Genomic DNA, 27,112 nt, shown 5'->3' on the forward strand with positions numbered 1-27,112 from the left:
TCCATTCAGAAACCAGATGGCAGAGGGGATGAAGCTGCTCCTAAAGTGTTGAGTGGTCTGGTGTGCGTTCTCTCGACTTACCCTCCCTGAAGTCTACAATCAATTCCTTGGCTTTTCCTTAATTTTGTTTTTAGTTTTCCTCGTTTTTTCCAGTTACTATGTCATAGCCCATTTATTGTACCTCTTGGTGATGATGAACCAATGGTGTAACAAGGAATTAAAAGGTTCAAGGTTCAAAGTACATTTATTATCAGAGTATGTATGCAGTATACAACCCTGAGATTCGCCTTCCCACAGACAGCCATGAAGCAAAGAAAGCCATGGAACCTGTTCAGAGGAAAACTTGAAACCCCCAATGTGCAAAAAAAAGAGCAGATCACGCAAATGGCAATAAAAGCACAAAACACAGAATATAAAACATCAAACCACAAAGTCAATGAAAGAGTCCAGGAATGTTCAGCTCAGCTCAGCTCAGCTCAGTTCAGTCCGGCACTGTTGTTCGTTGATTGCAGTCCGCAGAGCCTTTCTGCTCTGATCAAAATCAAACAAAATAGCAAGTAAAAAAGGAGCCACCCGAAACCAGAAACGAACCATAGCATGAATTACAGAGTTCAGTCCACAAACCGCATCAATTAACCCTTGCCTAAAACCCAACACCCTGGCAGCAATGAGCGAGAGGGAGAGTAAGGCCGATCAAATGCAGGCACCATCCTCTGGAGCAGTGAGCAAGAGTGAGGGAGAGACCGGTCACCAGCAGGTAAATGGCACTAAAACAGGAATCGATGGAAATGATTGTGTGCTGCCAGCATCCAAGAAAGTAGGAAAGAACTTACAGTTGTTTACCTTCCATTAGATTGAAGCAATCAAACAATGATTACCTTTCATAGTGTAATGGTAGTGTATCATCTTAGTTTTGTATCTACTGACCTCTTGACTTACATATGGAGCATCAATATTTCAGCTTCATTTTTCATACCATGTCAATTTTGTCATAGTATTCGAGATAGATAGTAGACTGTAAGTCCATAATTTATGGATTTAAAATGCTGCCTTCATTCCACCTGCAATGAACTGCTTCAATAAATCTTGTTTCTTCATCCTTCACTGGAGTGCCAAAATTAGTAAATAGCAAATCCCAGTGGCCAAAAACGTGTTGAGAAATTGCAGGTATAACATTAAAATACTTAAAAACCAAACTGCTGTATTCCTCATCACTGATTCAATGATTATGTTTCTTTTAAAATTGAATGTGAAGATTTTTGTTTGAAGCCTTATAAACAGTAATAGACAAGGATATCTTTCTCTGTTGTAGCTGATTTCCAGTCCTTGTTGAATCCTGTTCAACAGCCATTAATGCTCTCACCAGATCTTTGGGCAGTGGGCACTTCACAGCTAAATGGTAAGAAAGTCTTCATTTATTATTGGGTGTAAATTAAATACATCTATCCTGTTAGCAAAGTTATGGAGCAAGTGTGGAGATGGATGATCCTGAGTCATGCTAACAGCAAAATGTTAGCCTTTCTCTTATGGGAAGTGGGTTTGAATCCAAATTATCACGGTGAATACAAAGTTTGCTTTCATTCTTGCAATCTCAATCTCATTTGATTTTCAATAATCTTGGTTTATTCCCTGATGAGTATGAAATTTATACTTGAACAACCATTTTTATTTCTGAATTAAATTGGCTCACTGCCATGGACAACATAATTGTTAGTGTGGAAAATGTCAAATTGGCATTTAGCTTTATTTTGAGAGCAATAGTGAAACAGAAAATGAAAGGAGCTAATTGTGTAAAAGCATCAAGGCATATAAACTTAAAATGAAAAACAGGTGCGGTCATTTGTCCTCTTGTCCTATTCAGGAGATTTTTCCTATCCTGTGAACCACCCTTTTCCACCCCAATGGGTAAAGCATCTCTTCATCTCAGTCTTAATTAGATAGCGACTCACAGTTGCCACAGCTCTCTGGGTACAGAATTCCAATGATTCATTAACCATCTATGAAGAAATTCTTCCTTATCTCTATATTCAGTGGTCATCTTTTTATTTTGTAGCACTGTCCTCCCATTTTCACTTTCTGCCATGAGGGAAGCATTTTCTCAGCACTATCCTGTCAACACCCATCAGAAATTTTTACATTTCAGTAAGATCGCCTTCTGTGTTTTAAACTTCAACAAGTATTGGCCCAACATGCTTAATCTTTCCTCATAAGACAACTCGAGAACCAAAGTAATGACACTTTTCTGTCCTGCCTCCAATATAGCATATTGTCTCTTAAATATGTACTACAGACATGATTTATCTGATGGTTTACGGTTACATACTCTATTCTCTTCAATAAAATGTACCTTTATTTACAAATCTGCAAACAGTATTGCTGAATATAGAACCCAATTAAAGCATAATATATTCAAATAAAAAAGTTCCCTTCATATCAAAATCAAAAGATTAATGATTTACTTGAATTTTTCATTTTATACAGCAGTACACACTTATTTTATACTCTCATTTGTTTATCTACTGTCACTTGTGACTTTCTGCACAATAACACCGATGTGCTTACTGTTAAAGTATTGATTAAAAATGTTGATATATGATCCCAAGGAGCAGGGAAGAATTATTCTTTCCATCACTTTATGTGATGTTATTGTATGAGGTATTGGACATAACATACATCATTGCATAGTGGGTTCATACACAAACAACACCAATGTGTCCAATGCTGTTCATATGGAACCTCATAAGAGAATTTAAATGCAGCTTTATAATGAGTTTCTCAGATTTCAGAGAGTGCTTAATAGCTCCTGTGTATCACTGTTCCTGATAGAACCTGAAGAGAGATTTAACTTGGAAAGAATGAGTCTTAAGGGGGAGCATGACATACAGTATCTAATGAAGAAAGAAAGTATTCTGTAATTGTTCAAGTACCTTCTCTCTTGTTTGTGTTAGAGACTGAAAGGTGTTATTTCATTTAAATAACTACCTTTATTTTTATAAAATACCGTAGATTCCGGACTACAGAGCGCACCTGATTAAAAGCCGCTGGCTCTAATTTTAGAAATAAAATCAATTTTTTAATTGTAAAGGCCGCACCGGATGTTAGGCCGCACCGGATTTTCGGCCGCAGGTGTCCCACGTTGTAATATGAGATATTTACACAGAAAGATATTACACGTGAGGATTTTTTAACTTTTAATTAAATCCATATGGTAACAAAAACAAATACATATTGCAAATGCTTTTTTTCGAACCGTGCCCGTAACGCGGCTACTTTTAAATACGTTGCGTATACTTCTTTACTGAACAACATTCCAATATCTCCTAACGACTGGTAAAAAATATATATACTACAGCCTACCAGGAAAAGTTATTGATCACCTTTAACTTAAAAGCAGCGTTTTCGCTCAGATCCAAAGCCGCTCGCGTAATGCGCTCCCCCCCTCCTTTCCGTTTCATCGCAAACCGGCATTTTCCCACAAGACACCGCGAAACCGGGTGTGATGTCATAGCATCCCGCGATGTAGTACAGAAAACATATAGTTAAAACTCTTCTAACTTTAACTAGAAAATGAATTACTAAGCGAAAATATTATAAACTAAGTATGCCATAAGGCAGCACAATGCTTCGAGTGTTTTCCATGTTGATGAGGGTGAGTACAAATGACTGATTTACAATAATTTAATTGTGAAAGTGCGCTTGATTTATCGTACAATTTCATTGGACCTCTGTGAACTACTCATCAATTTTATTGGTCTACTGTTATGAGGCAAAATATTTACGAGGCGGCATGAAAAAAATCATGCATTAGCCGCTTCGGATTATTGGCCGCAAAGTTCAAAGCTGTTCAAAATGTGGGAAAAAAGTAGCGGCTTAAAATCCGGAATCTACGGTAAATGTAATTATTGAAACAACGCAATAATATGATTTATATTGAACCTGAGTTCTAAAAGTTGTTAATTCTCCCTGATTCTAACAATATATCGTCCTTAAAATTTGCTATCTAGCAGATTTGGCACAATAGCTTTCTATCGTGGTATTTTTAAAAAAAACCTTTGAATTGTTTTTGAATTACAGACAGACATACTTTATTGATCCCGAGGGAAATTGGGTTTTGTTACAGTCACACCAACCAAGAATAGTGTAGAAATATAGCAATAAAAACCATAAATAATTAAATAATAATAAGTAAATTATGCCAAGTGGAAATAAGTCCAGGACCAGCCTATTGGCTTGGGGTTTCTGACACTCTGAGGGAGGAGTTGTAAAGTTTGACGGCCACAGGCAGGAATGACTTCCTATGACGCTCAGTGATGACACTCATCTCGGTGGAATGAGTCTCTGGCTGAATGTACTCCTGTGCCTAACCAGTACATTATGGAGTGGATGGGAGACATTGTCCAAGATGGCATGCAACTTGGACAGCATCCTCTTTTCAGACACCACCATCAGACACCGGGTCTTGATCTGGACAACACACACAAAATGCTGGTAGAACACAGCAGGCCAGGCAGCATCTATAGGGAGAAGTGCTGTCAACGTTTCGGGCTGAGACCCTTCGTCAGGACTAACCGAAAGGAAAGATAGTAAGAGATTTGAAAGTAGTGGGTGGAGGGGGAAATGCGAAATGATAGGAGAAGACCGGAGGGGGTGGGATGAAGCTAAGAGCTGGAAAGGTGATTGGCGAAAGTGATACAGAGCTGGAGAAGGGAAAGGATCATGGGACGGGAGGCCTCAGGAGAAAGAAAGGGGGGGGGAGCACCAGAGGGAGATGGAGAACAGGCAAACAACTAAATATGTCAGGGATGGCGTAAGAAGGGGAGGAGGGGCATTAACGGAAGTTAGAGAAGTCTATGTTCATGCCATCAGGTTGGAGGCTACCCAGCCGGTATATAAGGTGTTGTTCCTCCAACCTGAGTTTGGATTCATTTTGACAATAAAGGAGGCCATGGATAGACATATCAGAATGGGAATGGGACGTGGAATTAAAATGTATGGCCACTGGGAGATCCTGCTTTTTCTGGCGGACCGAGCGTAGGTGTTCAGCGAAACGGTCTCCCAGTCTGCATCGGGTCTCACCAATATATAAAAGGCCACACCGGGAGCACCGGACGCAGTATACCACACCAGCCGACTCACAGGTGAAGTGTCGCCTCACCTGGAAGGACTGTCTGGGGCCCTGAATGGTGGTGAGGAGGAAGTGTAAGGGCAGGTGTAGCACTTGTTCCGTTTACAAAGATAAGTGCCAGGAGGGAGATCGGTGGGAAGGGATGGGGAGGGGGGCAAGTGGACAAGGGAGTCACGTAGGGAGCGATCCCTGCGAAAAGCAGAAAGTGGGGGGGAGGGAAAAATGTATTTGGTAGTGGGATCCCGTTGGAGGTGGCGGAAGTTACGGAGAATTATATGTTGGACCTGGAGGCTGGTGGGGTGGTAGGTAAGGACAAGGGGAACCCTATCCCGAGTGGGGTGGCGGGTGGATGGGGTGAGGGCAGATGTCTGGATATCAGTACTGGTTTTCCTTTAAATACCCACATTCCCACATTCATGTTGATGTAGTCATCCAAGCTACACCGTATCTCACTTGTTTATATCTTGCTGTTCCTTCATGGTTATTACCAAAATTTTGGAGCTCCCTAACTGTATTGTAGGCATACAGCACACTCAACTCAAGCACTGCAGCTTTTCAAGGAGGCAGCTCACCACCACCTCCTTAAGGGCAACTAGGATTGGGCAATTAAATAGTGGCTCAGCCTGCGAAGCCTACATCCCTTGATTGAAAAAGAATACTGCCCCCCTGTTCAACCAATGAATGTGTGTCATGGGGATATATAGTGGTTTCCGGTTAACTGAGACACAAAGGGACTAGTATATTTTGGCTAATTAAGTGGCTGTCCCAATTAGTCAACATTTCATGGAAATAGTTAAGAGGGTATAAAAAAGAGAAACAGAGTAACAGATTATGCATTTAAATAAAATACAGAACAAATTAGAACACTACCAGTACCATAAAACTGTGCATTAGTTCCTAAGAGTTATCAATGAAGGAATTCATCCATGTTGTGTTCTTTTGACTGTAAATGAACAAAATCAGTGCAGACACCTGGTGCAGATAATGGGTTGCTATCAAACAAAGCTGTCAATGATCGCATCCTCCAAATCTTCACTTTCATTGTTACATTCAAGATGATTTTTGATACCTTCACAGTTTCTAACTTGTTGAAGTAGTGAAATTGTTTTCTTTTTGTTCCCGGCCATTTCTGGCATTTTCAAGAATGAATGCTTGAAACTACAGTGAGCAAAACAGTTTTAAATTGTCTTACTGTTTATTTCTCACCAACAATCAGTGACAAGAATCCCTGCTTTTTGAACACAAACTTTAAAAACTGTTTGCTTGAAGCGTGGTGCTGTGTCTAATAGCCATGCACAAGTGTACAGGATTGACACTAGTTAGAATCTGTTCGTCAATAATCTACTGTTCCAATTAAGCATTGTCCTAAATAAACAAAGGGAATAGAACATAGAATAGTACAGCACATTACAGGCCCTTTGGCCCACAATGTTGTGCTGATCCTTAAACCCTTCCTCCCATATAACCCCCCACCTTAAATTCCTCCATATACCTGTCTAGTAGTCTCTTAAACTTCACTAGTGTATCTGCCTCCACCACTGACTCAGGCAGTGCATTCCATGCACCAACCACTCTCTGAGTGAAAAACCTTCCTCTAATATCCTCCTTGAACTTCCCTCTCCTTATCTTAAAGCCATGTCCTCTTATACTGAGCAGTGGTGCCCTGGGGAAGAGGTGCTGACTGTCCACTCTGTCTATTCCTCTTAATATTTTGTACAGCTCTATCATGTCTCCTCTCATCCTCCTTCTCTCCAAAGAGTAAAGCCCTAGCTCCCTTAATCTCTGATCATAATCCATACTCTCTAAACCAGGCAGCATCCTGGTAAATCTCCTCTGTACCCTTTCCAATGCTTCCACATCCTTCCTATACTGAAGCGACCAGAACTGGACACAGTACTTCAAGTGTGGCTTAACTAGAGTTTTATAGAGCTGCATCATTACATCATGTCTCTTAAACTCTATCCCTTGATTTATGAAAGCTAACACCCCATAAGCTTTCTTAACTACCCTATCTACTTGTGAGGCAACTTTCAGGGATCTGTGGACATGTACCCCCAGATCCCTCTGCTCCTCCACACTACCAAGTATCCTGCCATTTACTTTGTACTCTGCCTTGGAGTTTGTCCTTCCAAAGTGTACCACATCACACTTCTCCGGGTTGAACTCCATCTGCCACTTCTCAGCCCATTTCTGCATCCTATCAATGTCTCTCTGCAATCTTCGACAATCCTGTACACTGTCTACAACACCACCAACCTTTGTGTCGTCTGCAAACTTGCCAACCCACCCTTCTACCCCCACATCCAGGTCATTAATAAAAATCACAAAATGTAGAGGTCCCAGAACAGATCCTTCCCTGGATCCCATGCCTTCTGACTTTCTGAATAAGCCTACCGTGTGGAACCTTGTCAAATGCCTTACTAAAACCCATGTAGATCACATCCACTGCACTACCCTCATTTGGCTACCCTCTATCCTGGCTATTTTCTTAATTAGTTTTTGTTCTTCAGGGGTTTCTCCAAATAAGTGGCTGCCCTGATTAACAATGGCCCAATTAACCAGAATTCACTGTACTTTTAAGATGGACAAACTTTTGAACCTGGACCCTACTTTGAAAGTGGATATATGACCAGAAGATAGAGGAACAGAATTAGGCCATTTGGCCCATCAAGACTACTCTGCTATTACTTCATGGCTGATCCACTTTTCCTATCAGCCCTAATCTCCTGCCTTCTCCCCATACCCCTTCATGCCCTGACTCATCAAGAATCTATCAACCTCTGCCTTAAGTATACCCAATAACTTAGCTTCCATATATTGCGTGTTTTTAAAATGTACTTTTTCAACCATCAAGTACTTTATACCTGAGGATTACTTAAAATCTCGGTGTGGTAACATAGTGATTAGCACAACGCTTTACAGTGCAGGCAACACTGGTTCATTTCCCACCGCTGCCTGTAAGGAGTTTGTATATTCTCTTCGTGATCGCATGGGTTTCTTCTGGGTACTCTGGTTTCCTCCCACAGTCCAAAGACATTCCGGTTGGTAGGTTAATTGGTCATTGTAAACTGTCCTGCGATTGGGGATTGCTGGGTGGCATGGCTTAAAGGGCTGGAAGGGCCTGTGCAGTGCTGTATCTAAATAAACAAACAAACATTAAACCATCTAAACACGCATTTCAGAATATTTGATTGAAATTGTTACAGTTTTTTCATCTATGAAGTCGTGTACTCTGATGCAATAAATTTATCAACTTACGAAAGCTACAGTGCAATTCCTAATAAAGGGAACTGAAAACACAAAATGCTGGAGGAACTCCGCAGGCCAGGCAGCATCTGTGGAAAAAATGCAGTCGTTTCGGGCCGAAACCCTTCGGCAGGGCTGGAGAAAAGAAACTGAGGAGTAGATTTAAAAGGTGGAGGATGGGAAAGAGAACCACTAGGTGGTGGGTGAAACCTGGAGGGGTAGGGATGAAGAGCTGGGAAGTTGATTGGTGAAAGTGACAGAAGGCCATGGAAGAAAGGAAAAGAGGGAAGGAACACCAGAGGGAGGTGATGGGGGGTAGGGCAAGGAGATGAGGTGAGAGGGAATGGGAAATGGAGGGGGTACGGTTGGGGAGCATTACTGGAAGTTTGAGAAATCGATGTTCATGCCATCAGGTTGGAGGCTACCCAAACGGAATATAAGGTGTTGTTCCTCCAACCTAAGTGTGGCCTCATCACGACGGTAGAGAAGACCATGGATGGACTTATCAGAATGGGAATGGGAAGTGGAATTAAAATGGGTGGCCATCTTATCTCCTTGCCTGCCCATCCTCTCTCTCTGGTGTTCCTTTCCCCTTTTTCTTTCTTCCGTGGCCTTCTGTCTCTTTTACCAGTGAATGCCAGCATTTTCTGTGTGTTGCTCGGATTTCCAGCACTCGCAGATTTTCTCTTCTTTGTAAATGGGGAAAAGAGCCTTAAAATCTCCATACACGGTCAGAAATGTACTTTGGGTTGAAAATTTTACGTACAGATTTATAACCTGCCTAGCACTTATGTAAATACAGCAAATTGACATTCTCCTGGGAGACAAAATTGTTTTAATGTGAAATGCAGCATTTTGGTATAAATTTTTTGGAAATTACACGAGCACATATCTGTCTAAGTTGCTTTGCAATTCTGGTGAACTAGAATGCAGTGAACAGTATTTCACCATCGTTTTGACAGATATCAAGGAGTGTCTGCTATTGTTCATGAGGAAGCTTTATTAACAGATTTTAACCACTTTTTGTATTTTTTACTTAAATGTACTTGATTATACTTTGCCAATGTTGAAAATTATTTAAGGGAAGCATTACTAATAGTACATGTTTTTTGTTTCTCAGCATCTTTCCAGCCCTTGCCAAACAATGCTGACAGGCTCATGTCTTGGCCACCTCCAGCCTCGGCTACAAACGTTCTCAGTCTCAGAGGACTCTCGGCCAATCAGCAAAAGGGTAAGGGTGGAAGTGTTTGGTGTGGGGAATGAAGCACAACGAACACACAATGAAAGACTTGCATTTATATAACACCTTTCTCAACATCTTAAACACCCTAATGAAATACTTCTAGAATGTAGTTGCTTATATAACTCAAGAATGACAGCAACCCATTTGTACTCCCATTTAATGACCATATAAATATTATTGATAATTCCTGTAGTGGTGAGGACCCCTAACTCAGGCTCAGGAACAGCTTTTTTCTAACTGGTATCTGATTTCTGAACCTATCATTGCTTTCACATCTCCTCCCTGCTTTCTTCAAAATTCTTAGTTTTACCTCTTCTATTGTAATTACTTGGAGGTTTTTTTCGCACTACGACAGATTGCATTCCTATCCACCAATCTGTTCTTCGCTCATCTCTGTGTTTATCATTACCACATGCAGTATCCCATTTACTCTGTAAGCTTCAAGTGAGCAAGTTATTTAATTGCACCTGAGTATGTGATAATAAGCTAATCTGATCATAGTGAGGTTAGAGGGATGGTGGCTGATTGGTCCTTCTCTGCTATTCCTTGAAGTGGTGTCCTGTGATTTTTTGCATACACATAAGAGTTGCAGCTTTGATTTTAAATATTCATGTAAAATTAATACTTTCTGCAGTATTGCATTGAGTTTTCAGTTTATGTCGTTAAGTATCTTGAGTAGGATTAAAACTCAAAATCTTCTTGAGGTACAAATGTCACCTTGTCATGTTGTCCTTGCTGACAAGAGAAAAAAAATTCTAATAGGAAAAATTTTAAATGGAAAGTATATGTGACTGGAAAGTGCCCATCTCTATTTCTGAAGATCTCCCCAACCCACTGAGATCCTTGCATTGAAGTTGTTTCTTTTTGTATGTTCCCAATGTACTTCTCTTCACATGTCCTTAACTATGCAGCTCCTCTCCCAGAGCAGAGAAAGGAGAGTTCATAGAGGTATTCAAAATCATGCAGAGCATTGAAAACCTTCAGATGAATGGAATTCGTTCAATTGATGGGAAGATCTAATGAGAGAAAATTGAAGTACTGTACAGGGGCAAGATGAGGAGAGAAGTTTTGCCTAAGGGGTTGTTTTGATGTGGAATGTACTGTGCATCAGAGTAATGCCATCAGGTCTAGAGCTAAACTGGATAACCATTTGAAAGGCAATGTTTGCAAGACCTTGGGGGCAGGGTAGGGAAATGATGCCAGAGCATTGAGTAGTTTCCTTAGTAAGCAGTGCTAGGGGAACCATGGGCTGACTGGCCTCTGCTACATTGTTCAATGAATTTGTACAGGGTTTATTTCACTGTGGAGTTGTGGTGCAGCTGCAGCTGACTATTTTGCTAATGGAACATCCTAGTGATTCTTTAGCGAACATTTCAAAACTCATGTTTAGCTCTAATACTAAAGAATAGAATCTTGGAACAAGTTTGCAGTAACTGCTTGATTTAGAATTCCTCTACTTGCTAAGCGTGGTCTTTCAAGATACCAAAGCTGTGGGGTTGAAATTAGAGAGTAGATTTTTAAGATGATTGGTAAAGAATCAGAACCAAAATGAAGGGAATTTTTTTTTAAGAACAGAGTGATTGTAAGTTAAAATCTGTAGTCTGACAACATGGCGGATTAATATTAAATAGTAAGCTTTGAAGGGGAATTTGAATTTCATAAATATCTAATTGAAAAAATATGGCTAGAATAAATGACCAACTTCTATAAAAAGTGAGCAAAAATACAAATGCTGAAATAAACATAAAACATTGGGAAAAAACTCAGCAGGCCAGACAACATCTTTGGGAGGAGAAACAGTTAATGTTTCGGGTCTGGGGCCCTCCATCAGAGGTGGAAAAGAGGCCCATACCTGAAATATTAACTGCTCCCCCCTCTGTTGTGGCTGTCTGAATTCTAGTTAAATCTAGCTGAAACAAAGCAACCTCAATTCGTATAGATTGATGAAGTCCATGCCAGCAGAACAATAACATCGTCACTTAATTAGTTTCAGTGTTGTAAATTGATATTCAGAATATTTTATATATCTTAACATTAATATTTTGACAGGTCCTTTGTAAATGTTAGGCATTTACAAACATTAAATTACAATGACAGCAAACGAGCCTGAATGTTGAGAACCTAGCTATCCACTCATACTGGGTTACAAACCTTCTGCCTGTACTCCAGTGTAGCTGGGCTGTAGAGACACTATTGACACTGAGGCAAATGGCTAATAATTTTTGGGTTTCAGAAAATTTGTCCTTTCTTAAATCACATGAAGCACCTTGCAGAAGTTCTTATGCTAATGATGTCATATCAATTCATAATATTTCTCAGGCTTTGATGAACTTCGTTGCAAGTATGTGCTTGAATTGTTTAGGGAAATACTTGCCATAAAAATATACTCAGTGGCAAATTTATTATGTACCTTCTGTATGTTTATGGTCTTCTGCTGGTGTAGCCCATCCACTGTTGTAACATGTTTATTTTAGTTAACAGGTGGTTGTTTGAGTTACTGTTGCCTTTCTGTCAGCCTGAACTAGTCTGGCCATTCTTCTCTGACCTCTCTCATTAACAAGACGTTTTTGCCCACAGAACTGCCGCTCACTGGATGTTTTGTTGATTCTCACACCATTCTCTGTAAACTCTAGGGACTGTTGTGCATGAAAATCTCAGATGATCAGTAGTTTCTGAGATACTCAAACTACCCCATTTGCACTAAGAATCAATCCAGAGACGAAGTCACTTCGATCACATTTCTTCCCCATTCTCAGACTATTGTTGGTCTGAGCAACAACTGAACCTCTTAACCATGTCTGCATGCTTTTATGCATTAAGTTGCTGCCACATGATTGGCTGATTAGATATTTGCATTAACGAGCAGATATTAGGTATATCTAATAAAGTGGCCACTGAGTGTAAATACCTAACTTTTCTGAAGAATAGTCACACGTGGGACAGGCTGTTTGTACCTGAAAATTAAAGGAACATTGCATTTGGCAGTCAGAAGTATTATCCAGTGATGTAAATAGATCTCTGAAAATGTTACTTATGCTTGAAGTTCATGCCATGCTTAGTGACGCAGGATATAAAATTAAGCAAGTATTAATAACTCTCAGAAATATTCCCATGAATCATAAAAAGAAAAAAATTAGTTAAATAGAATATAATGGTGCAAACATTTTAAATTTCAGGTGTCACAATGGGTAGCCGATATGTCATTGCTCCATGCGGTGCTCCTCCAGTCGTACCATCAATGCCAGCATTAAATCAGGTTAGATATCAGGTATGAACAGTATCTTTTAAGCATGCTACTGAAATATAAATATTTTAGTTTTATTCTACTATTACCATAATATTTATTAACTTCTTTACTTGGAACTGCAGTCCTTGAGTGCTCACATTTGCCTTTGTTTTGAAATTAGTTTGTTGACCAATGGTGCAACATGGATTTATGTCAGTAAGAAATTGCTGTATAATCTAGGATATCCATGATGGGTCAAACTGTGCCAGCAATGATACAAGCTCTTAAGGTGTACCTTTTATTTCCCCTCATTGCTGATCGATCACCAGTTCTAAAAAGGAGAGTCACCTTTAAACATTTTATTAAGGCCATTGTTGATTAGGGTTTTTCCAGCACCTTTTAAAATTGGTTCATTTAACCCTAATTTTACTACTTTATCTACGTGATAAACACAACAATTACTTTGGTATGTATAACAATGTAATCTGAAGAACTACAGGGTTAAACAAATTGAAGTGGTACAGTCTGCTCCTGGTAGAGGGTGTATTACAGCATAATGTTATACATGACAATGTTGTAAACATACATTTGAGTTTAGGGTAGCACATAGAAACATTATAACAAGAAATGGGTCTTTGTTGATAAACAGTGTCTTTACAGACACAAGAAGAATCCAATTCAGAATTGGAGTTAATATAGATATTAAATAGTTAAGTAGTACAGAAATGGAAATTATAATGTAGTGAGGTAGTGTTCATTGGTTCAATGTCCATTCAGAAATCGGATGGCAGAGGGGAAGAAGCTGTTCCTGAATCATCAAGTGTGTGCCTTCAGGCTTCTGTACCTCCTTCCTGATGGTACAATGAGAACAATGCATGACCTGGGTATTGGGGGTCCTTAATGATGGACGCTGCCTTTTGAGGCATTGCTCCGTGAAGATTCCCTGGATACTATGGAGTGTTATACATTACCAAGATGTATCACCTGTTGTTAAATATGTTCCAAAAAGTGTTACTTAAAGAAAAAAAACATCTTGCTTTTTGATGAAGGTGCATCCCCACACAAAGGGTATTTGCTAAAGGAAAGATCTCTGTTGTGGAGTGGGTCCATAACCCTAGATTTCTATTGCTTGTACAGTTGAAGTCAGAAGTTTACATACACCTTAGCCAAATACATTTAAACTCAGTTTTTCACAATTCCTGACATTTAATCCTAGAAAACATTCCCTGTCTTAGGTCAATTAGTTGTTCTGGGATTGATTTGCACTTTTCGTGCCAAAGTACATTCATCTCTAGGAGACAGAATGCATCTCCTTCCTGAGGGGTATGACGGCTGTGTAGTCCCATTGTGTTTATACTTGCATACTATTGTTTGTACAGATGAACGTAGTACCTTCAGGCGTATGGAAATTGCTCCCAAGGATGAACCAGACCTGTGGAGGTCCACAATTTTTTTCTCTCTGAGGTCTTGGCTGATTTCTTTTGATTTTGTTTGTAAACTTCTGACCCACTATAATTGTGATATAGTCAATTAAAAGTGAAATAATCTGTCTGTAAACAATTGTTGGAAAAATTACTCGTGTCATGCACAAAGTAGATGTCCTCAACGTCTTGCCAAAACTGTAGTTTGCTAATATGAAATCTGTGGAGTGGTTAAACAATGAGTTTTAATGACTTCAACCTAAGTGTATGTAAACTTCCAACTTCAACTGTATTTTCTCACTGAATTTTCACACAGTATTCAGGGACATCTGCTAAGGAAGATGAGCATCTCACAGCCACAATGCTTTCAGGACTTCCCATGAAGGAACAGAAGCAACTCTTGGGTATGTGAGATTTTGTTATTCATGGATTAAGCTTTGTTTATAAGACAGAAAAATATCATTTAGATAGGTCCTATGCCATTAATCTCCATGTCAGTTTATTCCCTTACTTCACTAAACTTTAGACTATACCAGAGGGAGAATGATCCAACATTACAGCACATTTTCCTCTGTTAAAAAAACAAAGTAGCAAGACAATTTCTGTAGTTACAATGCCTTCATAATTCTTCTTTTCAGTTGCATGTAATTTTTCAGATATCTGGGTTTTCCCACCAACACATCCAAAAGTATTGTTAATTGTTGTCTCCAAATTCTATTCATGTCTGTACAGAATCTTTGGTCAACGGGTGTTGATTACATTCATGCATATGCAGACATTTCAGCTAATTGGGTGTTTCCTGCTCTGCAGTTTACTCTAAAATGCAGCTTCAGGAAGATCATTGTGCTGAGTTGCATTTTAAATTCATCCTACAATCCATATGCAGATCTGAAGAGTGGTTGCTGTTGAAATTAATATGTGCTATATTGAATATCTCCAGAATACGCTGTAACACTGAAGACCTGAGCTTAAATTTTAATAATATCTCCAGCCAAGGTTTTACACTACAGTTATGGTATGAAAATGTATCCAGCAGGATGAAATATTGCCCATTCTATGAAAAGAAGGTCAGATTCAACCTGGTCCCAGTGTTATAGACAGGACCATCAAGGAGAACTTACTCATAAGACACAGGAGTAGAATTAGGCCATTCGGCTCATTGAATCCACTCATCAAAATCTTCTCACTAATGTTCAGCTTGGATTTTACAAGACACTTTGTTTCAGTTTTCATTTCAGTTTTTTTCTCCAAACATGGAGCAAAGAAATGAATTCTTTGAATGAGGTTAGAGTAACCGTTCTTTACCAAGGGAGCATTTGACTGGATCTAGTGCCAGGAAGCCCTAGTAGAACTAATGTTGATAAACATGAGTTGGAGTTGTGTCTTTCATGAGGAAAATATCTGTTGGTAAATGTCGGGGATCAGTTATCTCAGCCTTTTGATATTGTTGCAAGAGTTCCTTGCCATATTGACCTAGATCAACTGTCTTCAGCTGCTTCCAAATCTGAATTCTGCCTCGTTTTACCTTAACACCATGCACCCTTATTTGTTATTTATCAGCTGATAGAACTCTTATGTGAAAAAGAGCAAGTTATTTGTCCTTTGGACAGTCTAACTTGTTTAAGCTAACATCCTTTAGCATTCTTTTCTGTGCATTTATTTTCAGGCGAACAGCTTTACAAGTTAATCCATGTTATGCACCCTTCCCTGGCGGGAAAGCTCACTGGGATGTTGTTGGAGATGGATAACTTAGAACTGCTGCATTACTTGGAAAGCTCAGATTCTCTCCGCTCAAAGGTAATGCTGGAATGGATTTTTAAAACTTGAAATCTAAAAAGCAAAATCCTTTTACTCAGAATCTGCAATCGAGAAAGTATTACCAAAATAAAGAAATTGTTAGTAATTTTGTGCAACATTGTATGAGAAAATCAAATTTGGACTTGAAGATACAGAAAATAACATATTTCAAAGCAAAGAAATATTTTATTTTAAGAATTATAATGAAATGAAGAATGTAGCCAACTTAAGAGCATGTTATAAAGCATGTGATTCTTAGCATGTTTTAGTGTAGGATGACAGGAATAATAATCTTAGGATTTAAGACTAAACGAGGTAAGTATGTTATAGCAACCAGTATTTGCAGATTTTCTAGTGTAAGTATTTCTAGGTCCATTGTGCCCAAATGACCCAAAGCTGGTTTGTGAATTTATAGTAAATAAACTCTGAAACAGCAGCAGCTGCAAATTATGTATCATCTCTTTATTGAAGTCTGGTAACATCGTACACCACACTGGGTTCCCTCTTTGAAAGACTGTTTTACATATATGTGGAAGTCCACAGGTATTACAGGTTCCATCAGTAACTGCTTTCTTCGAGACACTTGAACCTTTTTTTACTCTGTCTGGGTCTATGTTTCGGATTGATCTGGAGGTGATGTCTTGACTCAGTTCTGTGACTTTTTTTTTTGAAAATCAATGATTGTTGGTTCACTTCTCCAATAAACTTAACATCATTTATTGTTCTAGTATATTACAGTGGATAAATGCCAATCCTGCAGTTTGAAGAAAGTATCATTAAGTATTTCAGACTTGAACTGAAGCAGACTCTTTGGGCCAAATGGACTAATTCTGGTCCTGTTTCTTATACAATGCTTTCCCAAGGAGTTGATGAAGAGACAAGTTTTCCAATTTCCCAACATGCCAATTTTTGTCTTTCTTATTCCTCTCTCTCTCTCCCTCTTTGTCAAGGTGGGGTGGCACGGTAGCAAGGTGGTTAGTGCAGGTGACCCGGGTTCATTTTCTCTCCGCTGCACAGGTATATTTTTGTTCTCCTTTCCTATGTTTGCTTAAAAGGCATTCAGCTCATCGGGGAGTGAAACACCATAATTATTAATGATGTTAGGTTTCACCTTACAGGAAGTAAATGTTTGCAAACCCTGTCATAGCTAAGATGCATCCATTTCCTCTACCATTTCATCACAGCAGAGTTTTTCAATTCTATTCTCTTGGCTTCTGCCTGTAACCCTCAATCCCATTACCAATCACGGATCTATCACTCTTGCACTGCAGAGCTCTTTTATATTTTAGTCCTCTCAAAAAGAATGCTAACATTGCATTTGCCTTTCTCACTACCAATTTAATCTGCAAGCTAACTTTGAAGGGAATCCTGAACCAAGAACTCTCAAGCTTCTGATTTCCTTCTCTTTCCATTTAGATGCCTGGATAAAGAAATTTCTTATTGCTTCCATCACATACTTGTGTCTGCATTAAAAGCATTCTTAAAGAAAATTAGGGAAGCAGAAAGTAGAAAATGTTCTTATCAGCTATATATAATAACTTCATGAATATAACTATGAATATATAACTTCACTAACTGAAATAATGTGCAGAAGAGCATCTCTGAATGTACAACACGCTGAACCTTGAAGTGGATGGGCCATAGCAGCTGAAGACCATGAGCGTACACTCAGTGGCCACTTTATTAGGTACAACGGACGCCTAATAAATTGGCCACTAAGTGTATGTACCGTAGATTCCGGACTACAGAGCGCACCTGATTTTAAGCCGCTGGCACTAATTTTAGAAATAAAATCATTTTTTTAAATGTAAAGGCCGCACCGGATTTTAGGCCGCACCGGATTTTCGGCCGCAGGTGTCCCACGTTGTAATATGAGATATTTACACAGAAAGATATTACACGTGAGGATTTTTTTAACTTTTAATTAAATCCATATGGTAACAAAAACAAATACATATTGCAAATGCTTTTTTTCGAACCGTGCCCGTACGCGGCTACTTTTAAATATACGTTGCGTATACTTCTTTACTGAACAACATTCCAATATCTCCTAACGACTGGTAAAAAATATATATACTGCAGCCTACCAGGAAAAGTTATTGATACCTTTAACTTAAAAGCAGATTTCGCTCGGATCCAAAGCCGCTCGCGGAATCCGCTCCCCCCCTCCTTTCCGTTTCATCGCAAACGGCATTTAAAAGCAGATTTCGCTCGGATCCAAAGCCGCTCGCGGAATCCGCTCCCCCCCTCCTTTCCGTTTCATCGCAAACGGCATTTAAAAGCAGATTTCGCTCGGATCCAAAGCCGCTCGCGGAATCCGCTCCCCCCTCCTTTCCGTTTCATCGCAAACGGCATTTTCCCACAAGACGCCGCGAAACCGGGTGTGACGTCATAGCATCCCGCGATGTAGTACAGAAAACAAATATAGTTTAAACTAAGTAGGGTAGGTAGCACAATGCTTCGAGTGTTTTCCATGTTGATGAGGGTGAGTACAAATGACTGATTTACAATAATTTAATTGTGAAAGTGCACTTGATTTATCGTACAATTTCATTGGACCTCTGTGAACTACTCATCAATTTTATTGGTCTACTGTTACGAGGCAAAATGTTTACGAGGCGGCATGAAAAAAACCTTGCATTAGCCGCTCCGGATTATTGGCCGCAAAGTTCAAAGCTGTTCAAAATGTGGGAAAAAAGTAGCGGCTTAAAATCCGGAATCTACGGTACCTTGACTCCCAGCATAAGAATTTTAATATAATGTCTAGCCCAAGACCTCATTTAAAGCATAAAGTACTTTGATAGGGGGAAAAAATAACCTGTGCAATAGATTGTTTGTGATTTTCAGCCAAGTTGCATCTTAAATATTAAAAACCATTAAACCTACTTCTGCATTGGTTACCATGGTAATTTTACTTTTAATATACACAGGTATGCTTAAATATACTTAACTATGCATAATGTGGCATGTGAACAAATGAACTTTGATAGGCTCAATGCACATTATAATGTTTCAAATGAAGGAAATTTGTATATGAATATTTAGTCATGAAGTGAATATTTAGCCTGGCTTACGAACCTTAATGGGAAGAACATTTTGGTTATTTTATTGATTACACTGGACATTTCTTTTCAAAAGTGTTGCTGCCTCAGGAATTTTTTTTGTTTATGATAGACTGCTTGAAGCTGAATACAAATAATATTTCAGACTACTTGTGTCTCATAGGAATTTGGAGAACAAGAAATTAAATTTAGTGAATATAATGTATTTAATTGCAAAACGGTGCTGATGATTTTCAAGCAACACGCACACAGCAGGCCAGGCAGCATGTATAGGAAGAAGCACTGTCGACGTTTCCGGCCGAGACCCTTCGTCAGGACTAACTGAAAGAAAAGATAGTAAGAGATTTGAAAGTAGGAGGGGGAGGGGGAAATGTGAAATGATAGGAGAAGACTGAAGTGGGTGGGGTAAAGCTAAGCACTGGAAGGGTGATTGGCAAAAGGGATACAGAGCTGGAGAAGGGAAAGGATCATGGGACGGGAGGCCTAGGGAGAAAGAAAGGGGGAGGGGAACACCAGAGGGAGATGGAGAACAGGCAGAGTGAAGGGCAGAGAGAGAACAAAAAGGGGAGGGAAAAATAAATAAATCGGATGGGGTAAGAAGGGGAGGAGGGGCATTAACTGAAGTTAGAGAAGTCAATGTTTATGCCATCAGGTTGGAGGCTACCCAGCTGGTATATAAGGTGTTGTTCCTCCAACCTGAGCGTGGCTTCATCTTGACAGTAGAGGAGGCCAAAAAGACAGGCTTAGGTCTCAAAGCTCTCCGCTTCTTTTTGGATTCCAGATCTAACCAATTCCCCTCTACCACCACTCTCCTCTGTCTAGCGGAATTAGTTCTTACTCTCAATAATTTCTCCTTTGGTTCCTCCCACTTCCTCCAAACCAAAGGTGTAGCCATGGGCATCCGCATGGGTCCCAGCTATGCCTGCCTTTTTGTTGGCTTTGTAGAACAGTCCATGTTCAAAGCCTATACGGGTATCCGTCCCCCTCTGTTCCTTTGCTACATCGACGACTGCATTGCCGCTGCCTCCTGCACACATGCTGAGCTTGTTGATTTCATTAACTTTGTCTCCAACTTTCACCCTGCCCTCAAATTTACCTGGTCCATTTCTGACACCTTCCTCCCCTTTCTTGATCTTTCTGTCTCCATCTCTGGAGACAGCTTATCTACTGATATCTACTATAAGCCCACTGACTCTCACAGCTACCTGGACTATTCCTCTTCCCTCCCTGTCTCTTGCATAAATGCTATCCCCTTCTCACAATTCCTCCGTCTCCGCCGCATCTGCTCTCAGGATGAGGCTTTTCATTCCAGGATGAAGGAGAAGTCTTCCTTTTTTAAACAAAGGGGCTTCCCTTCTTAGAAACATAGAAAATAGGTGCAGGAGTAGGCCATTCGGCCCTTTGAGCCTGCACCGCCATTCAGTATGATCATGGCTGATCATCCAACTCAGAATCCTGTACCTGCTTTCTCTCCATACCCCCGATCCCTTTAGCCACAAGGGCCATATCTAACTTCCTCTTAAATATAGCCAATGAACCGGCCTCAACTGATTCCTGTGGCAGAGAATTCCACAGATTCACCACTCTCTGTGTGAAGAAGTTTTTCCTCATCTCGGTCCTAAAAGGTTTCCCCTTTATCCTTAAACTGTGACCCCTTGTTCTGGACTTCCCCAACATCGGAAACAATCTTCCTGCATCTAGCCTGTCCAATCCCTTTAGAATTTTATACATTTCAATAAGATCCCCCCTCAATCTTCTAAATTCCAGCGAGTATAAGCCTAGTTGATCCAGTCTTTCTTCATATGAAAGTCCTGCCATCCCAGGAATCAATCTGGTGAACCTCCTTTGTACTCCCTCTATGGCAAGAATGTCTTTCCTCAGATTAGGGCACCAAAGCTGCACACAATTCCTACCTGTGGCCATCAAACTTTACAACTCCTCCCTTGGAGTGTCAGACACCCTGAGCCAATAGGCTAGTCCTGGACTTATTTCCACTTGACATGATTAACCTATTATTATTTAACTATTTATGGTTTTATATTGCTATATTTCTTCACTATTCTTGGTTGGTGCGGCTGTAACAAAACCCAATTTCCCTCGGGATCAACAAAGTATGTCTGTCTGTCTGCCTAATACTCTAGGTGCAGTCTCACTAAGGCCTTGTACAACTGCAGTAGAACCTCCCTGCTCCTGTACTCAAATCCTTTTGCTATGCCAACATACCATTTGCCTTTTTCACCGCCTACTGTACCTGCATGCCCACTTTCAATGACTGATGTACAATGACATCCAGGTCTCGTTGCACCTCCCCTTTTCCTAATCGGCCACCATTCAGATAATAATCTGTTTTCCTATTCTTGCCACCAAAGTGGATAACCTCACATTTATCCACATTAAATTGCATCTGCCATGAATTTGCCCACTCACCTAACCTATCCAAGTCACCCTGTATCCTCTTAGCATCCTCCTCAACGCTAACACCGCCGCCCAGCTTCATGTCATCCACAAACTTGGAGATGCTGCATTTAATTCCCTCGTCTAAATTATTAATATATATTGTAAACAAGTAGGGTCCCAGCACTGAGCCTTACGGTACCCCACTAGTCACTGCCTGCCATTCTGCAAAGGTCCCGTTAACTCCCACTCTTTGCTTCCTGTCTGCCAACCAATTCTCTATCCACATCAATACCATGCCCCCAATACCATGTGCTTTAAGTTTGCACACTAATCTCCTGTGTGGGACCTTGTCAAAAGCCTTTTGAAAATCCAAATATACCACATCCACTGGCTCTCCCCTATCCACTCTACTCGTTACATCTTCACTTTGTCAGACATGATTTTCCTTTCACAATTCCATGCTGACTTTGTCCGATGACTTCACCACTTTCCAAATGTGCTGTTATCACATCTTTGATAACCAACTCTAGCATTTTCCCCACCACCGATGTCAGACTAACCGGTCTATAATTCCCCAGTTTCTCTCTCCCTCCTTTTTTAAAAAGTGGGGTTACATTAGCCACCCTCCAATCCTCAGGAACTAATCCAGAATCTAAGGAGTTTTGAAAAATTATCACTAATGCATCCACTATTTCTTGGGCTACTTCCTTAAGCACTTTGAGATGCAGACCATCTGGTCCTGGGGATTTATCTGCCTTTAATCCCTTCAATTTACCTAACACCACTTCCCTACTAACATCTATTTCTCTCAGTTCCTCCATCTCACTAGACCCTCAGTCCCCTACTATTTCCAGAAGATTATTTATGTCCTCCTCACTGAAGACAGAACCAAAATAGTTATTCAATTGGTCTGCCATGTCCTTGTTCCCCATGATCAATTCACCTGTTTCTGACTGTAAGGGACCTACATTTGTCTTAACAAATCTTTTTCTTTTCATATATCTATAAAAGCTTTTACAGTCAGTTTTTATGTTCCCTGCCAGCTTTCTCTCATAATCTTTTTTCCCTTTCCTAATTAAGCCCTTTGTCCTCCTCTGCTGGACTCTGAATTTCTCCCAGTCCTCAGGTGTGCAGCTTTTTCTGGCTAATTTGTATGTTTCTTCTTTGGACTTGATACTATCCCTAATTTCCCTTGTCAGCCACGGGTGCACTACCTTCCCTGGTTTATTCTTTTGCCAAACTGAGATGAACAATTGTTGTAGTTCATCCATGTGATCTTTAAATGCTTGCCATTGCATATCCACCGTCAACCCTTTAAGTATCATTTGCCAGTCTATCTTAGCTAATTCACGTCTCATACCTTTCAAAGTTACCCTTCTTTAAGTTCAGAACCTTTGTTTCTGAATTAACTATGTCACTCTCCATCTTAATAAAGAATTCCACCATATTATGGTCACTCTTACCGAAGGGGCCTCGCATGACAAGATTGCTCACTAACCCTTCCTCATTGCTCAATACCCAATCTAGAATAGCCTGCTCTCTAGTTGATTCCTCGACCTGTTGGTTCAGAAAACCATCCCACATTCAAGTCAAGTCAAGTCAAGTCAACTTTTATTGTCATTTCGACCATAACTGCTGGTACAGTGCATAGTAAAAATGAGACAACGTTTTTCAGGACCATGGTTTACACGACACAGTACTAAAAACTAGATTGAACTATGTAATTAAAAAAAACACAGAGAAAGCTACACTAGACTACAGACCTACACAGGACTGCATAAAGTGCACAAAAACAGTGCAGGCATTACAATAAATAATAAACAGGACAGTAGGGCAAGGTGTCAGTGCAGGCTTCGGGTATTGAGGAGTATGATCGCTTGGGGGAAGAAACTGTTATATAGTCTGGTCGTGAGAGCCCGAATGCCTCGGAGTCTTTTCCCAAGTGGCAGAAGGGAGAAGAGATTGTATGAGGGGTGAATGGTGTCCTTCATAATGCTGTTTCCTTTACGGATGCAGCGTGTAGTGTAAATGTCCGTGATGGCGGGAAGTGAGACCCCGATGATCTTCTCAGCTGACCTCACTATCCGCTGCAGGGTCTTGCAATCTGAGATGGTGTAATTTCTGAACCAGGCAGTGATGCAGCTGCTCAGGATGCTCTCAATACAACCCCTGTAGAATGTGATGAAGATGGGGGGTGGGAGATGGACTTTCCTCAGCCTTTGCAAAAAGGCATTCCTCAACACCCTTACCAATTTGGTTCACCCAATCTATATGTAGATTGAAGTCACCCATTATAACTACTGGTCCTTTATTGCACGCATTTCTAATTTCCTGTTTAATGTCATCCCCAACCTCAGTACTACTGTTAGGTGGCCTGTACACAACTCCCACCAGCGTTTTCTGCCCCTTAGTGTTATGCAGCTCTACTCATATCGATTCCACATCCTTCAGGCGAATGTCCTTCCTTTCTATTGCATGAATCTACCCTCTAATCGGCAATGCTACCCCACCTCCTTTTCTTTCCTGTCTATCCCTCCTGAATATTGAATATCCCTGGATGTTGAGCTCCCATCCTTGGTCACCCTGGAGTCATGTCTCTGTGATCCCAACTATATCATATTAATTAATAACTATCTGCACATTCAATTCATCCACCTTGTTACGAATGCTCCTTGCATTGACACACAAAGCCTTCAGGTTTGTTTTTACAACACTCTTAGCCCTTATACAATTATGTTGAAAAGTGGCCCTGTTTGATTTTTGCCCTGGATTTGCCTGCCTGCCACTTTTACTTTTCACCTTACTACTTTTTGCTTCTACCCTCATTTTACACCTCTCTGTCTCTCTGCACTTGTTCCCATCCCCCTGCCACATTAGTTTAAATCCTCCTGAACAGCAGTAGCAAACGCTCCCCCTAGGGGCAGACTGTCCTGTTTGTACCCGTCCTAGCTCCCCCAGAACTGGTTCCAATGCCCCAGAAATTTGAATCCCTCCCCCTTGCACCATTTTTCAAGCCACATATTCATCTGAAATATCCTCCTATTTCTGCTCTGACTAGCACGTGGCACTGGTAGTAATCCAGAGATAATTACCTTTGTGGTCCTACTTTTTAGTTTATCTCCTAACTCCCTAAATTCACCTTGTAAGACCTCATCCCGTTTTTTACCTATATCGTTGGTACTTATGTGCACCACGACCACTGGCTGTTCACCCTCTCACTTCAGAATGTCCTGCAGCCGTTCAGAGACATCTTGACCCTTGCACCAGGGAGGCAACATACCCTCCTGGAGTCTCATTTGCGGCCGCAGAAATGCCTACCTATTCCCCTTACAATCGAATCCCCTATCACTATAGCTCTCCCACTCCTTTTCCTTCCCTCCTGTGCCGCAGAGCCACCCATGGTGCAATGAACTCGGCTGCTGCTGCCTTCCCCTGATGAGACATCTCCCCCAACAGTATCCAAAACAGTATATCTGTTTAGGAGAGAGATGACCTCAGAGGACTCCTGCACTACCTGCCTACTGCTATGCTGTCTAGTGGCCACCCATTCCCTTTCTGCCTGTGTAGCCTTTACCTGTGGTGTGGCCAACTCATTGAACGTGCTATTCACGACTTTCTCAGCATCGCGGATGCTCCAGTATGAATCCAGTCGCAGCACCAGACGCTCAATGCGGTCTGCCAGTAGCTGCAGCTGGACATACTTCCTGCACACATAGTCGTCAGGGACACTGGAAGTATCCCTGATTTCCCACATGCTGCAGGATGAACAAACCACGGGGCCAATCTCAGCTGTCATGACCTACCCAATACGTTGCCTCAACTTTTAAAGGAACTTACCGGGCCTTACCTCACTTGGAGTGAAGCTCGTCCTCAGCCACTGCTTGCCGAAACCTCTCGAGACAAAGCCTTCCTACTCTGTCTCCCTCTACTCCGTCACCCGCTCCGTCTAACTGCTCTCTTTAAATACTTCCACTGCTTCACAGTTTGACTTACAAGCACTTGCGCACTCGTGCCCCCGTTAAACTGCCGAAGAAAATACTTCCACCATCAACTCTGCTCTCAAACACATCTCTCCCATTTCCCACACATCTGCCCTCACCCCATCCTCCTGCCACCCTGCTCAGGATAAGGTTCCCCTTGTCCTCACCTATCACCCCACTAGGCTCTAGGTCCAACGTATAATTCTCCGTAACTTCCGCCACCTCCAACGGGATCCCACTACCAAGCACATCTTTCCCTCCTCCCTCTTTCTGCTTTCTGCAGGGATTGCGCCCTACACGACTCCCTTGACCATTCGTTCTCCCCATTCCTTCCCACCGATCTCCCTCTTGGCACTTATCCTTGTAAGCGGAACAAGTGCTACACCTGCCCTTACACTTCCTCCCTCACCACCATTCAGGACCCCAGACAGTCCTTCCAGGTGAGGCGACACTTCACCTGTGAGTCGGCAGGTGTGGTATACTGCGTCCGGTGCTCCCGGTGCGGCCTTTTATATATTGGTGAGACCCGACGCAGACTGGGAGACCGTTTCGCTGAACACCTACACTCTGTCCGCCAGAGAAAGCAGGATCTCCCAGTGGCCACACATTTTAATTCTACGTCCCATTCCCATTCTGATATGTCTATCCATGGCCTCCTCTACTATTGAGATGAAGCCACACTCTGGTTGGAGGAACACCTTATATACCAGATGGGTAGCCTCCAACCTGATGGCATGAACATTGATTTCTCTAACTTCCATTAATGCCCCTCCTCCCCTTCTTATCCCATCCCTGATTTATTTATTTTCCCCCCTCCCCTTTTTGTTCTCTCTCTGCCCTTCACTCTGCCTATTCTCCATCTCCCTCTGGTGCTCCCTTCCCTCTTTCTTTCTCCCTAGGCCTCGTGTCTCATGATCCTTTCCCTTCTCTAGCTCTGTATCCCTTTTGCCAATCACCTTTCCAGCTCTCAGCTTCACCCCACCCCCTCCGGTCTTCTCCTATCATTTCGTATTTCCCCCTCCCCCTCCTACTTTCAAATCTCTTACTATCTTTCCTTTCAGTTAGTCCTGACGAAGGGTCTCGGCCCGAAACGTCGACAGTGCTTCTCCCTGTAGGTGCTGCCTGGCCTGCTGCATTCCAGTGGCATTTTGTGTGTGTTGCTTAAATTTCCAGCAACTGCTGATTTCCTCGTGCTGATTATTTTCATTTGTTCTTAGTGCCCGTGGCTCCTTGTTGAAGTGTCCAACAATAATCAGCCAGCATTAATGGATTCCAGTTGCCTTGATACCATTTTTCCATGACCACAATGTCCTAGAGAAATTTTTCACCATGCTCACCACTGACAGTGCCAAGGAAAAAGCCTAAATGGGAATGCAGAAAATGAATCTTTAGTGATTTCATGGTTCTGTATGCTTGAAGCATGTTGTCAACCATCTGCACATAGTTTGATGCTCTGTAGTTGCCAACAAAATCCTTGAATGCCTTCCACATGAATTTCTTCATTCTTCTAATCACCTGTTGATGATGAATTGGTTGATTTGTAGACCAACAAAAATGTCTTCCTTAATCCTGGCATCAGTTATTCTTACTTGAATTATGAATTGAAATAACAAAT

At 41.1% G+C, this 27,112-nt stretch overlaps 1 protein-coding gene across 2 annotated transcripts in view; it reads left to right on the forward strand.

The window, feature by feature from the left end:
- Nucleotides 1-27,112, forward strand: part of LOC140714588 (E3 ubiquitin/ISG15 ligase TRIM25-like) — a 62,547-nt gene that overhangs the window by 28,994 nt on the left and 6,441 nt on the right. For both annotated transcript variants that reach the window (XM_073025899.1, XM_073025900.1), the window contains 5 exons: nt 1,313-1,399; nt 9,492-9,602; nt 12,791-12,882; nt 14,578-14,665; nt 15,928-16,058. In XM_073025899.1, coding sequence (XP_072882000.1) covers nt 1,313-1,399; nt 9,492-9,602; nt 12,791-12,882; nt 14,578-14,665; nt 15,928-16,058 — 509 coding nt within the window. The remainder of the gene's footprint in view (nt 1-1,312; nt 1,400-9,491; nt 9,603-12,790; nt 12,883-14,577; nt 14,666-15,927; nt 16,059-27,112) is intronic.

Source organism: Hemitrygon akajei, chromosome 22, assembly GCF_048418815.1.
Source record: "Hemitrygon akajei chromosome 22, sHemAka1.3, whole genome shotgun sequence".
In the NCBI taxonomy this organism is placed as follows: domain Eukaryota; kingdom Metazoa; phylum Chordata; class Chondrichthyes; order Myliobatiformes; family Dasyatidae; genus Hemitrygon; species Hemitrygon akajei.